The 14543-nt window shown below is 30.6% G+C and overlaps 1 protein-coding gene and 1 long non-coding RNA gene across 2 annotated transcripts; both read left to right on the top strand.

Annotated features, from left to right (window-relative positions):
- The first annotated feature begins 791 nt into the window (after window positions 1–791).
- On the top strand, window positions 792–3368 carry LOC117681866 (uncharacterized). The gene is made up of 3 exons (XM_034448223.2): window positions 792–865; window positions 2628–2885; window positions 3094–3368. The coding sequence occupies exons 1-3, from the start codon at window positions 808–810 to the stop codon at window positions 3366–3368; spliced, it is 591 nt and encodes a 196-aa protein (XP_034304114.2). The 5' UTR covers window positions 792–807.
- A 6257-nt stretch (window positions 3369–9625) lies between these two features.
- On the top strand, window positions 9626–10829 carry LOC136272156 (uncharacterized). The gene is made up of 3 exons (XR_010710103.1): window positions 9626–9730; window positions 9976–10221; window positions 10313–10829. It is a non-coding gene; the product is annotated as an uncharacterized lncRNA (long non-coding RNA).
- Window positions 10830–14543: the final 3714 nt, after the last annotated feature.

Here is a 14543-nt window from a genome sequence, read left to right as displayed (position 1 = left end):
GTCTACCACCATTATACAGCAACATATACAACGTAATCCTGATGGTGTTGAAATCATAACTATCATCGCAAGAAAACAACATAACAAAGTAAAAAAAAATGCTAGTTCTATAATATAGCACAAAACAATACTTAGTTTACAGTACAATTGATGTGAAGTAGCATTTTTGCTGTTTACCATCTTTAATTTCCATTTATTGCTTACCCACACATTTGTTATGCAAATTATAATTCATATTTACCACAAAGTTTCTTAGATTGCCGATATATTAAAAAATCAAATTGAATTTACGAATATAATTTTAACTTAAATGTGCATTTATTACGAATGTAATTTTAATTTAAATGTACATTACTGCAAATGATGTCAAGAAAGTATAAAAAATAAAATTGATTCCTTAAAAGTTACATTAGTCATATAGGTCAATTCTAAGAGAACATAACGCTCTTTTTGCATGCATCAGGGTTTTTTTTCATATTAGTGTTTCAACGTTCCGATTACAGCAATATTTTTCTAGTTTCACTATTGATTTCACAATTAACGATTCTGAAAATTCTGAAGTATTTGAAGTCAAAATAACAGAAACCTTTAATAATTACTTAAGTGAAGTGAAGCTTAAATTGCATGTATAGAACATTCTGTTTTGATTGTTTATATAACTACAATATATAATAAAATGAGAGTTAAATCTTATACAGAAATGACCAAATTGTGAAATCGATTTTACTATCGAGATGGTAGTAATACATGGCTTGGCGTACATATAAACCATTTCACACAGCTGTCTCTGATACTCGAATTTGCAAGATGATTTTGTGTAACATATTCTTAAGAAGTTTGATTTTTATTCTGTCTGTGAATTCAGGTATGTATGTTAACACTTCAATATATTTACGTGTAAGTAAAATGATTTCGTTAATTATTTAAAAATATTGGTAATTTTTGTCAAAAAGCATGGAGAATACAAATATTGCAGCATACAACCATCCCCCAAACACACCTGCACTATAACATAAGTAGTGGAAATAAACGCCTTTGTTAGTATTTAGTTTTCTTAATTAGAAGACGTACGGGGGCTTTGTACGGAAACATTGTGATTAGAATGATATATAGGCTTGTATTGTACATGCATGCAATATATTAACTTCAAAGTATGCTTTTGATACCATTTTCGAGTACTTATTTCATAATATTGATACATATTTTATAATTACACATTTTCATGGTCATTAAGTATATTTTAAATTCAAAAATATTACTTTTCATTTACTGTTGAATATTCTTACATTCAACTTTCGGATAAAAGAAAGTGCATCGTCCGTTTACAATGTGACATTTTTATATCTCCTCCACAAACAAAGTTTGAAGGAGGGGGATGGTAACACCTTGTCCGTCTGTCTGTGCAATTGTGACCGGTTCATTTTTTTCTTAGAAAACATGGGGAGTTCTTACTTTACACGAAGATTGATTAAGACCTGAGAATTTGTCATAATTTTGACCGAAGGTCATTTGGAAAGTTCAAGGTAACTGGAGGGAAAAGTGGAAATTTGTCTCTGGTCTATATCTTTCTTGTGGAGGAAAGTTTACTGCAAACAAATGTTGCTTATGACCTGAGGGTGTGGCATGATTTTGACTCATATGTCTTTGTCGCATGTTAAGGTCACTGGAAGGAAAAGTGCAAAATTGGTGACTATTTTTTATTTTCTTATTGAGGAACATTTGAAGTTCTTATTGCAAACAAATTCAAGGTTATTGAAAAAAAGTCCATAATTTGTGTTTGCTTTAACCTTTCTTTTGGAGATACATCGGAATTTCCAACTTCACTTAAATATTATGACCTGAGAATGTGCGATGAACTTGACTCATGTCTCTTAAAATTGGAAGGTTACAAATTTTGGTTCCTGGATCTATTGTATAGATAGTCCCAGAATTATCCGACAATCGTCATTCTTATACCCTGATGTTTGCAAAAATTAAATAAAATAGTCACAGACGTCTCGAATCAGGAACTTGACTCCAAATGAAGCATTTAAATGCAGCTCTCTACACGGGCTATGGTACACAGGTAACCGCCAAGGTCTGTGGACCTTTTGTTAAAATTCATTGCAGATTCTGTGAATATCTGTTACAACTGAAATTAGCAAAATTCTAACTTTTTTAATAAATGGTTGTAGAGAGGAGACCAATGAACCCCTTTCATATTTTTTCAGATTTTTAAATCTTCAAAAAAAAAAGTCTGTAGCTGCAGCTGTTCTGAGTGATTAAAAAGGCATTGTCCTGTTCTTGTATGCACACTTTTCAATCAAATAACATGTAGGACTTCATATTTATTGCTTTCATATCTTTTGAAAACATTTTTGGTCAGTTTCAGGCAGTAACAAGCCAGTTCAAGAAATGTTAAAATTCTTATTCTCAAACGTACAATATCGCCGCACTTCACCCTTACTTAAAATTTAATCATAATATAAAATAAACATTAAGTGAAAAGAGCATCGAATAAGTTTTTGGAAGAGCTAATTTTTCTTCAATTGCCTCTGCATACTACTATAGTATCAAAAGTAAGCAAAAATTTAGTTATTATGTTGACAATCTGAGTTTAGTAGTTGATACTATATCTTTTGTTTTAGGACTGAGTCTGTCCTGTGTAAAATGTACGTATCTCAGCAACGTGGATCTCTCTCAGATCACTGATGCTCCCACCTTGGCAGTGATGGATGGTGTGATATCGTCCTCGTACTCTGCAGCGTCGTGTAACACAGCCACCCTGGGAAGCAGCGCTACACAGGTGTCGGACGCCACCTGCCAGGAGCCCTTGGACTCTGTTCGTACTGGTTGTTTGAATATAACCGGATCTTTGATATTTACAGAGCTAGTTGGATTACCAGGTGAGGTTATCGCTCCATTTCCTATCCAGTTGTAAAATTCAATCGTCAGCTCTAGAAATAAAGAAAAGGTCTCGTGAAGAAAAATTCAAGCCATATGAAAATCCTTAAATACATTAAATAGATCCTTTTTTCACTGAGGTTAAAATTTCACATTTTTTTAAAAAACAATTTTGATGCCAAGAACATAGGTTAATTTTGCACATTGTAGGTGTCCATGTAACAAGTGACGTGGTTCACAGAGATTGTGCTAATCAGACCGATTGGGAAAGTGGGTGTCATATTGAAACAAAGAAAAATATGATGAGCATACCATGGAATTCATCGTTTACTCTCCTGCACACATTGGTATCAGCTGGAGAATTCACCGGTCAGGTCTGCATAACCGATATCCATAGAGGAGCGTCAATCACAGAAACTCCGGAACCGCTCATGCTCACCGCCGTCCTTTTTTTACACATTTTATCATCTTGGAGACTCCTGTAGACAGCTGACTTTTTAGAAGAAGAAAATTAGCATGAATATAACGTATTATTATCGTTTGCATTATTGGAATTGTTTTCATTACCAAAATAGAATACCATTTGCCTTACTATAACAGATTGACAAGTAAATCATCATTTTTACATCCTATCTGTTGGAGCTAATGATACTTATGATATAGTAAAAAATGAAAGACAGAAATTCGAATTAATGAAGTAGGATAGTAATTAAGGAGGCTTCATGATAAGAAAATTACCTATTATATTTAAATTAAAATTTCACATAAGATCAAGTAAGAAAAAAATCTTTGGGGTTAAAATTTAAATATGTTTGTTAATCTTTATACGGAACCCTTTTATAGGAAGGAAACGAATATAATCTAAAATGTCTACGACTAGCTAAACATTTGTTAAAATTTTATAGTTTCAATACCTTATTTGAAATATTAAATCTTTAATGCCTCCACCAAAAGGTGGTCTTTAGGGGGGAAAAATTAGAACCTTTTACAAAAATAAGAATATTTTTTAATTAAAATACGGGAACTTGCTTGCCTCTACATACATGTAAGTATCTATAATGTTAACCCCTTTCCCGTCCCCTTTGCCAAATATTTCACGTAAAATTGTAGTGCTATAAAGTCATTATTATTTATTCGCTATTTCATAGATATATTAAACAGAATGAAAAAGTAATATACGTGTCTATTTCCATCCCTTTTCTGATATTGTTTTCGTCTGAATATACTTGCAGCCTAAAATAATGTACCCACATGCATGCAGTTGCATTAGTGGTATATATTAGTAAGCTGATTTAGATTGTTCTAGAGAAAGCTAATAAAACTTATAATCAAAAAAGCGTTTTGTTGTTATTTGTCATTGCAATGTATTTTTTTGACAAATAATATTTAATTACACCTCTCTTAGTAGAACTCTCTTAATAGGCTTATAATTACGAATCTCGTCATCTAAATACATGTATAGTTTAAGCAATGTAATTTAATTTTTGTTTCGAATGAACATTTTTTTCCGATACGACAGTTTGTTTTGCAACGAAGATCGTTAAAAGAGTAGTGCTACTCTACTGCTGTAGATAAATATATCATAATGTAAGTTTGAATTGTAAACCAATCTGTCGAGCAAAGCTATCCAAAGAACAAAGACGGTTATTATTAGAAGTTGTACATGTGTCTTTGTTTTTGACCAATCATTAAAAATTAAAATCAATAAAGTTTTTTATCAGTTCGGGAAAATTTGACAAGTTATAACTGCTTAACAAGTTTTCATGCATCATGTCAATCAAGCTATAAGATTTTCTTAAACCAACTGATAAATTAATACCAGTATACCTGATCCAATTTTATTGAAAATCGTCCTTAAAAAATCTAGTATAGCTGTTCATCAGATATTTCTCCTTTGGAAAACAGATCATTTGATTCCCTTCTCCTATGTACTGACCTATTCAACTTCCATATCTTAATAAAATGAAATGATATGTAAAGATCAAAATAAGAATCGTTCATGGTCGATTGCAGTCAATTTTACTTAAAAGATTCACCAAAGCTTAAAAACATCAGGTATTCAAAGTCAAAGGGACACGGGGTTTAAAAGAAAAAAATATGAAAAAGAACCATCTTAACAAGTAGACCGAAATATTCACTGTTAGTGTTAGTAGAATGAAATGCAAAATCAAACGACTATCAATGTGTATTTACCTTAAAATATCACAACAGGTATGCCTTTTTAAGTAATTTTTTGCAGATAAAATTTCGAGAGAAAAATTTATTATTAAACAAAGACAAATATAAACATTTCAAATATTGCATTTTTTTTTTATTGTTATTGAAGATTTAAAATTAAAGGTATCAAAACAATTGACATTCCTTCTAATGGCAACTAGTCATAGCTTGTATGAAACTGCAGGCGTAATAGAAAAATATGATAATCTAAAAAATGTAGGATTTGGCCTAAACCAAAAAATGGATATGACAACGTTTTAATTTTGGAAATCACTTACAGAAGAAGGTTGTTTGTCTGTAAAATGTTCACATTATTGTCTTCTTTACTGGTAATTCTAGGCTACATTTAACCAAAGCACCCTGATGGGAAGGGGATTCAAAATCGTTAAAATGAAGGGCGAAACCTTTTATATATATGTGATAATTACGAAACAGTGAAAATAGCGTGTGTGTCTTAAATGACAATATTTATATCAATGTTTGTATGTATACGGTGTATATTCAAAATTGTTCAAATTAAGACCCCTGGACCAATACTTGGGTCAAAGTTTTGCATAAAAGAGATACAAAGCTACAATTTGTGAGATTACTTAATCAAATAATGAGGACCCAAAAGGGCTTGAAAGCTCTAGATAAAAATAAATAGGAAAAATGATTAAAACACTTCTTATCAAAAACTACAATGCTACAATTTGTAAAATTAATATGCAAGTATCATCATATAGTGTTTTCAATCATTACAACCGTAACCCCCAGGCCCAAGAGGGGTTAAAAACAATATACATTGTAGAATTGTATAGGGAAAATGATTTTAAAGCTTTAAAACCGTGACCCCCAGGCTTAACTGGGACACCAGGAGAAGTTCAAAAACCAATATATAATTATATAGGGAAATGATTAAAACCTTCTTATTAATAACTTATATGCTACAATTTGTGAGATTACTATGCAAGTCTCCTCAGATAATGAGGATTTGTTCAAACCGTGACCCCCAGGCCAATACCGGGGCCCTCGGAGGGTTCAAAGTTAAACAAAGAAAGATATAGGGATAATGTTTTGAAATCTTCTACTCAATAACTACAACACTACAATGTGTGGGATTACTTTGCAAGCATCCTCAAATAGTGTAGAATTTAAATGGTAAAAACCATGACCCGCAAACCAATGCAGGGACCGAAGGAAGGGTTCAAAGCACAACGTAGAAGTTTATAGGAAATATGTTGAAAAATCTTCTTCTCATGAAAAACAATGCTACGTTAAGTTATTTTACTATGTAAGCACCTTCATATCTTCATATCCCCATATTATGGTCACGGTAACTTTTTCCACCTATTTTTCATTATTATATATAGTCCATTTTACATTTTTTGTTATCTTTAATACATTAAGGCTTAGGATAATAAAGTTGGTCAATTGATGCATCTTAGATCTTAGATCTTGGGATATAATGTCCAAAAATGCTTCTTTGATTTATTGATTTATCGTTTAATGTATTATCAGATCCTGGAATATGAGTTTTACAATATTCTTAATGAGTTTCATTTATAAACATTTCGAAATAGAATCGTGCAATCACTATTTTTCAGGTAAGCAATATGGCAAATGGGCTTCTTGTTTTAAATCATACAAATCGAGGCCTTCGTTCAACCTTTGTTTTATATTCAGTAGTAATCTCTCCTCATTTATAAGTTTAGCAAAACATTCATAATATCGGTTTAATAACTCTTAAATTTTTGGACCATAAAAATCCAGATTTCATTTTCTTGATTTATAATGGTATTTGTTACAAAAAACTTAAGGCAAATGCAAATGGAATCCTTCAATAACTCATTTATTAAAAAAAAAACATGCTTCAAGTATCATTTTAATTCGTATCCAAAAGTTATTGAATATTCATTTTTCCTGCTCATTGATTTCCTCTACACCAAGTATAGTTGTCATAAAACATAAAACAAGATGCACACAGGCCTCGACGGTCACTTGAGTAGAATGACATATCAAAGAGTTTTGTGTTTGTATTTTAAGATTCATTTTGAAATATGAACCCTAATCTGAGATTCCATCGACTGTTACTGCAACTTTTATTATTTGATCTTTGAAAAACATTTATTTTATTCATGAAAAAGGGGGTGTTAAGAAATGGAGGAATCATAACCATGCATTTAGCTCTCCTTAAATACATATGAAGTAGAGAAGAATTTTTTTAATATTTTAAATATTTTTAAAAAAATATAGCCATATTGGCCCCGTCCAAGGGCCTGGGTCCCTGTTTTATGGACAATTAATTTTGCAATTTAGGTAAAGGAGATCATTACTAAGCGTTAAGTTTTCCACAAACATGCATTGGAGTACAGAAGATTTTATAAGAATTGAATTTATCTATATGGCGATATTGGCTCCGCCCTGTCACCTGTTCCAGTGACCATTGATTTTGCACTTTAGGTAAAGGACTTCTTAGAAATTAGAACCATGGATTTAGTTTTATTTCAAATATGTACGGGAGTAGGGAAGAAGATTTTATAAGTTTTGATATATTTTTACTATATGGCGATATTGGCCACACCTTGGGCCGTAACCCCTGACCCATAGGCCACAAAATTTCACAATTTTGGTAAATCATAACAATGCATTCAATATTTTCCCCACATGTTTCCGAGGAGAGAATTAAGGTTCTAGAAAATTTGAATTTTTTGCACATTTGACCCAGCCTATGGCATACAAGGGTGGTGGAGAAATTAATTTTCCAATTTAGATTTACTACCATAGAATTGCTTCACACTAAAAATGGTAACAATTAACCTTGTAGTTTACAAGAAAACGACGACGCAAAAATTAAGACCATACTTACACTGTACTTTTACTAACCCCTCTCCCCCCCCCCCCTCCCCCCCCCCCCCCAAAAAAAAAAGATTAATACTTTTAAATAAGGATTTTATTTTTCCTTTTAATTGATTTTTTATTTACATATTTAAAAGACCTATTTAGTGCATTTAAATTATTTTCCTTGCTAATTTGGTTCATTGCTTTTTAACGCGTACGTGATTCCTACAGCGAGTATGTCAATATTCTGATTTGCCTCTATACTGACCATGTCAGTTATCGAAAATTCACGTTTATTTGAATTTAAAATAACAAAGTTTTATTAGAATAAATTATGGTGTTTAAATAGTATATTAAGTTTTTGTTGTTGTTGTTAATACATGTAGTATATTAAAATTAATGCATTTATAAAAGATGACAAGGGTAGTCTATTTACAAATAGGACGTAATTGATTCTGTTATTAAGAGAATCGCAATGCATGATGGAATGTAAAAGATTACATAACTAGCAAACATTCGACACATATATCTTTGACCCTTGATAAAGAATTTGCGTAAAACTGCAAGATGACATTTTGCAACATAGTTTTGAATATTCTTATTGAGTCAGTATATAGTTTACTTCACGAGTAAATTAAAAAACATACGCGCAAGAAATGTCTGAATGGCTCGTTTTCGTGGGTCCTGTAGAAACAAAATCGCAACTAACCAATTTTTAATACAATTTTTAGGAAACCTGAGTTACTCAGGTCTGAAAAGTTTTCCGAGGGGAGAGTTCAATGTAATAGGAATAGCCTTTTTCGGGATGGGCTGGCTAAGACCTATTTTAGATCATTTCACTGTACATGCATATAATTTTAAATTTGAATTTTTCAGGAAGGGGGAGGGTTATCTGATTGTAATACTGATTTCATCAACGGAATGACAATAATTAAATGTGTACACGTGGGAGTATAGTTTGAAAAGGGAGCAAATTACTATGAAACTATAAAATTTAGTGAATAATAAATTAACTTAAAAAAAACGGAAATAAAAAGGGGTGTCATCTTTTATAACAGATGGTTTCAGCATTGTCATTTAATATGATCATTATTTTTCAATTTGACAGTTGTTTTGTATTGAAAGTCGTTAAAAAATGGTGGATTTTTAATTTTGCTGGAGATAAATTGAAGATTCGTTTGAATTGTAAATTAATATGCCACGTGTCGAGTAAAGCTTTAAGAAGAGGATTATCATTTAGAGGTTGTGTTGTAGTTTTTTTTAACAAATTATTGCTTTCAAGATTTTAATCTGTTTGAAAAATTTGTTGATAAACCTTTTTCCAAAAAGTTTTACTGCTTTGCCAGTTTTCATACAGCATGTCAATTAAATTATTAAGATTTTCTTAAACGTATTCTTAAAATAAATATGAATATACTTGGCCTATCTTTTCAGAAAATCGTCTTTGAATAATCTTCTTTTGCTATTTATTAAGTATAGTCCCCTCAAAAAAGGAAAGCAAATCATCTGATTTCCCTCTTTAATGCATTGACCTATTCACCTTTTATGTCTGAATAAACATTAATACTATTAAATCAAATAATATGTAAAATCAAAATAATAATCGTTCCCTGTCGATTACAAGCAATTGTACTTAAGATTCATCAAGGGTTAAAAAACTCATATGTCCAATGTTAAAAGGACACGAGGAGAAAAAATATTTTGCTAAATAACCATATATACATGGATCGACATGAAAGAAATGTTCACATGATGAAAGGCAAAATGAAAGAAATATATCTGTGCTTCTTACTTTGGAATATTACAACAGGTATCATTTTAAGCTGTATTCAATTAAGATATATTGTATATGAAAAAAAAAATCAGTGAACATATCTTTTTTTAATTTTCAAGGTAAATAATCATGTATCACGTAATATAATTTCTGTAAGATTAAAGCTAAAATGTTTTAAATTAGTTTTCAAAACTTGAAAAATAACAACTTTGGGAGTACCAAAACGTTTTAAAATTTTCAACCGAATGTCTATTTGTTGTGTTAAACATTTCTGTTGACAGGTAGCAATACGTCTTGTTTGAACTGTGTGTGTGCGTACAATGAGGACCTTTCTGGGATTCGGGATTCCCAGATCCGGTTTTCTTTGTATGGTTTGATATCTTCCTTCTGCACACAGGCAGGATGTCGAACCGCTGGAGCCGAGGATACTAATCTGATCTCCGATTGCTCGTCTAATTCACAGTCAAAGATACCTGCATGTGTGGTATGTGACGGAACTCTCACGTTTTCGTCAAAGTCAGCACCAGGTACGTTGCTTTTCATTTTTTAACATAATCTATACTTTACAATGTATCAAATTTGATATTTAAAAAACTACAAATCAGAGAATTTTTTCAGATGAAAAATTCACAGCAACCATAATTTACCGAGGCTGTGCAGAGGTTGATTCAAGTAACGTCATCACGTCATGCAAACAATACACAAAAACCGATTGGACGACTCTACCGTTGTTCCAGAGATTATCAACTTTTCAGGAAGCTTCCAGTGAGGGTTTTTACAGCGGTTCTGTCTGTTACAACGTCTTAGCAAAGTATTCAAAGGGACTTTCAGTACATCAGAACTGTAAATATTTTGAAGTCGTTCAATTTTTTGTTTTGAATATATTGTTTTTTAAAATGCTTTAAATTATCATATCATTTACTTTGATGTTATGTAATGTTTTAAGATATATGTAAGGGAATTTCGAATTTAACTAACAGAAACAAATGCTCGTCAAGAAGAACGTTTATGGAACCTATGTAAAAGCCAACCATACTGGCGTAAATCCCAGTATAAAACATGTTAAATATGATATTCAGGTTGTTGATTTTGTTAATTTTATACAATCTTTAATATTTAATAAGGTTAACGTGAGTTATCCCTCTTTAGCGATTGTTTTCTACGAAACATATCTTTCAACTATGTATAATGTATTAAATGGACGTCTAATCCCCGTATGCTTTGCCGTTTTAGTAGATGATGTATTTCAACCTCAAATGTATCTTTATCAAAAGATGCAGTCATCAACTTGAACAACAACAACAACAAATTTAGTTTTCGCTCATCAGAACAAAACAATGCTCATGACACCTTTTAAATCTAACAAGTCACCTAGAGTAGAATCTAGTATAATGAGACTAATCATAATATAATTATGTATCCATTTAAAATACAAATGCTATACGTTTTATTAGCTTTTATTTATTGACATCACAATTTAATGTAAATATGTTATTGTACCTCATGTACCATTGTATGATAATGGTTTGAGAGAATAAATTGAATTGAATTAGCTGTAAATGGTTTGCTTATTCCAAAACAAATTTTCTCTAATATGGTTATAACATAAGTTGTGAAAGAACACAATTTTCAAATTATCTTTATTTCAAATTATGTTATCAAAACACACAAAACAGAAAAGATATTGTTTAATTAATCGATAATTCAGTCACATCTAGTCATAGAAAATCCTATGATTGTCGAATATGAAAATAATCAGGTCATTTAATGAATAAAAGTACAAATACATTAATGTTCCTGCTTTTTATCATATTTCATTCATTTTCATTTATTTATTCTCATATTGTATAAAACAACATAGAGAAAATATACAATACATACAATATTAAACAAAAAGCAAGAGTGTATACTGTACACATCAACCTGGAGAGTTGACTCTCTTATTAATAATATTGATGAATTTACATAAGTTATTAATAACAGCTAATTTTTTACATGAAAATAATTCAAAAAATTTGAAAGCATTTGGTCGTCTAAAATACATTGATGGTAAATAAGCTTTTCTATATTCTTTCAATTCTGGACATATCATGATATAGTGATATTCGTCGCCAATGTTATTTTTACATAAATTACAAAATCGTTGATTTCTAGGTACATTGTTCCATCTGCCTGTCTCAATTCGCAGTTTATGGTTGCTTGTTCTAAATCTAACTAATGTAGTAATGTTATTCATATAAGCACCAGAGTTTATGTAATTTCTAGGTACAAAAGTGTTATTGGTAAACAAGTTATAGATCAATCCTTTACTAGATGCGTTACAATCAGAGACCCATTTTTGTTGAAATTGGTCAATCAAAGTTTGCTTAGCAACATTTAAAATCCATTTTCAACAACAAATATTTCAAAAAATAAATAAAATAAGAAAAAATGTGAGAAAATGTTTATCATGATCCAGAAATGTAAAATGCTTAATTATGTTAAGATAATTACCAATGTACGAAGGAAGAAATGGTAAGATAAATTGTATGTGTAGTTCTGTGTGTGTGAACAAGTGCATTATGAACCAGCATCATGATCATATTTACTTTTTCAAATTTTTTCCAAAATCAATCATTCTACTGTAATTTTATGTATCATCTCGCTCTATAAGACAGTTTCTATGAAATGTGTACACTATCTGTCTATTATTATTTTAGTGAAAGAATATTTGTAATCCAATTTTATAATTGCCAATTTACAAAGTGAGAGACATATTTCTAAATGTATCTCTACAGATGGATATATCATGTATATACATGTATCTCTAAGTGTGTCCCTACCTGTTGATATAAGTAACTTTACTAACTTCCCATCCAAAATGCATTTTGATTACAAGTACTCCATATTTACCCACATTATCAAAATCCATATCAAGGACTGGCTTTTAAGTTTTAAAAAAGCTAAAATACACTTTTATGGCATATGTGCATACCACCCAAAAAGATCAGGAGAAGCTTGATACGTTCAATCGGAAATGCCTCAAGAGAATCTTGAAGATACACTGGCCTGATAAGATACTAGTATCAAGTCAGCTATCTTTTGATAGTACACTAACGATCCCAATTTTATGAACAAATTAGCGCCGTTGATGTTGTAAAACGTGCACGCTTGATTGCAGCCAGCGTAGCAAGACACATAAATTCAATTTATTATTTTATAGCTCCTCCCATTTTAAAAAGGTAAACGGGCTTCAAGAATGATCGTTGGATGTATTGTACAATTACATTTCACTTTTAAAAGGTTCATGTAGCAAGCAGTAACGCTCAACCTTTTAGAAGGTTAAAGAATTCCCCCAGTATGTTTAAGAGATATTTAATCACTTTGATTATTTTTTATTTTTGAAAATCATCCATTTGAATGGCGTCGGTTTAATTTCAGATTTGCAAAGCAACTGATTAAAAAAAAAGTTTTTATGAAGGGATTTTTACGATGATTTTGGTACAAGATATGGATCTTTTAAAGTGCAATACATCATAGGAGGTATAACCTAGTTTGTAGATTGAAGTACAATTACATTATACTCTTTTTAAATTTGCTTAATAAATTCAATAACCATAGGCTCATAAAAATAATAATTTTGCCATATGAAATCAGTGGTTAAATGAAGGACACTCGATAAGATATTTAATTCAATACTTTTATTTAAAATGCTGCATCTTACAAGTTAAGTTAGAATAAAATTAAAGCTAAATAGAATTGAAATAATCAACCTATATTTAATCTACCAAAGCTTTTAGTAAATCATTCATCAAAGGAATTTCACAATGTTAATTAAAACGAATAAGAAGTTCCTAATCATTTCAGTAGTTATGCGAAAAACTTTTTCAAGGCCGAAATTAAAAAAAATGTACCTTTAAACCTAATCATTGAAGCCCTGTGTAGCTTTCTCACTTTTTGCCGCTATGGTTTGATGTTAAAAATCTTTTTTCCCCCAAATCTAGTTCAACAAAGGTGATTATGTGCAATTCTATATGTTATGTAAAAGTCTTTTGTTTTTCTGCAACAATATCTTATCATTAAATTAAAATTTACATTTTTAACATACAGAAATTTGATTACCTGATTTACCATGTCATTTATGAAGGCCAAGAACTGTTCATAAGCAATCTATTTAATCATCTCAGACTCATTGTCATTTATCCATTTCTATTTTAAATCAAATGTTTTTGTTTGATTTACGATTCTCTGTAATGGGTCTTAAATATATGGGTATAATATGCTTAAGATATATTTGGTAAAAAGTTCAAAATTCTCTGATTTAAATCTCAGAAAATAAGATTTAGATACAAAAATGCAAGTTTTGATGCCGCTTGATTTTAATAAGCAGGATAAAGATCTAATCAAATTAGTCATGCAAAAAGAAAAATTAATAAACACGAACAAAAGATAATCGAGATTTAATTGCATGAACCTGAAACAAAAGTAATGGTAATTCTATTTTTTACCTACAAAGAAATAACTCTACACTTTTTTTCATTTATATGAGCATGCTTTCCTTGACCTTTTGACCTTTCTTGTCCTGCAATCTTATGATTAAACTTTACTAAATGTGTTTGAAATAATATCAACGATGAAAGATTTATAATAATGTATACTGATTGATATTTCAATAAATGTATTAGGTTCAAATCCCTTTGATGTATTGATATTGTTTCCGTATTATGCCATTTTAATTAAAATTGCAAGACGGAAAGAGATAAAAAAAACTAATAAAAAAATATCCTCTTATCACTATATGAACAATTTTACTGCTAGCATCGTTAAGCTCATCCAATCAGATTTAAACATGGCTGATTTAACAGTAGAC

Source organism: Magallana gigas, chromosome 2 (genome assembly GCF_963853765.1).
Source record: "Magallana gigas chromosome 2, xbMagGiga1.1, whole genome shotgun sequence".
Taxonomy (NCBI): Eukaryota; Metazoa; Mollusca; class Bivalvia; order Ostreida; family Ostreidae; genus Magallana; species Magallana gigas.
Note: the sequence above shows the minus strand (reverse complement) of the source record. Positions and strands in the feature narration are given on the sequence as shown.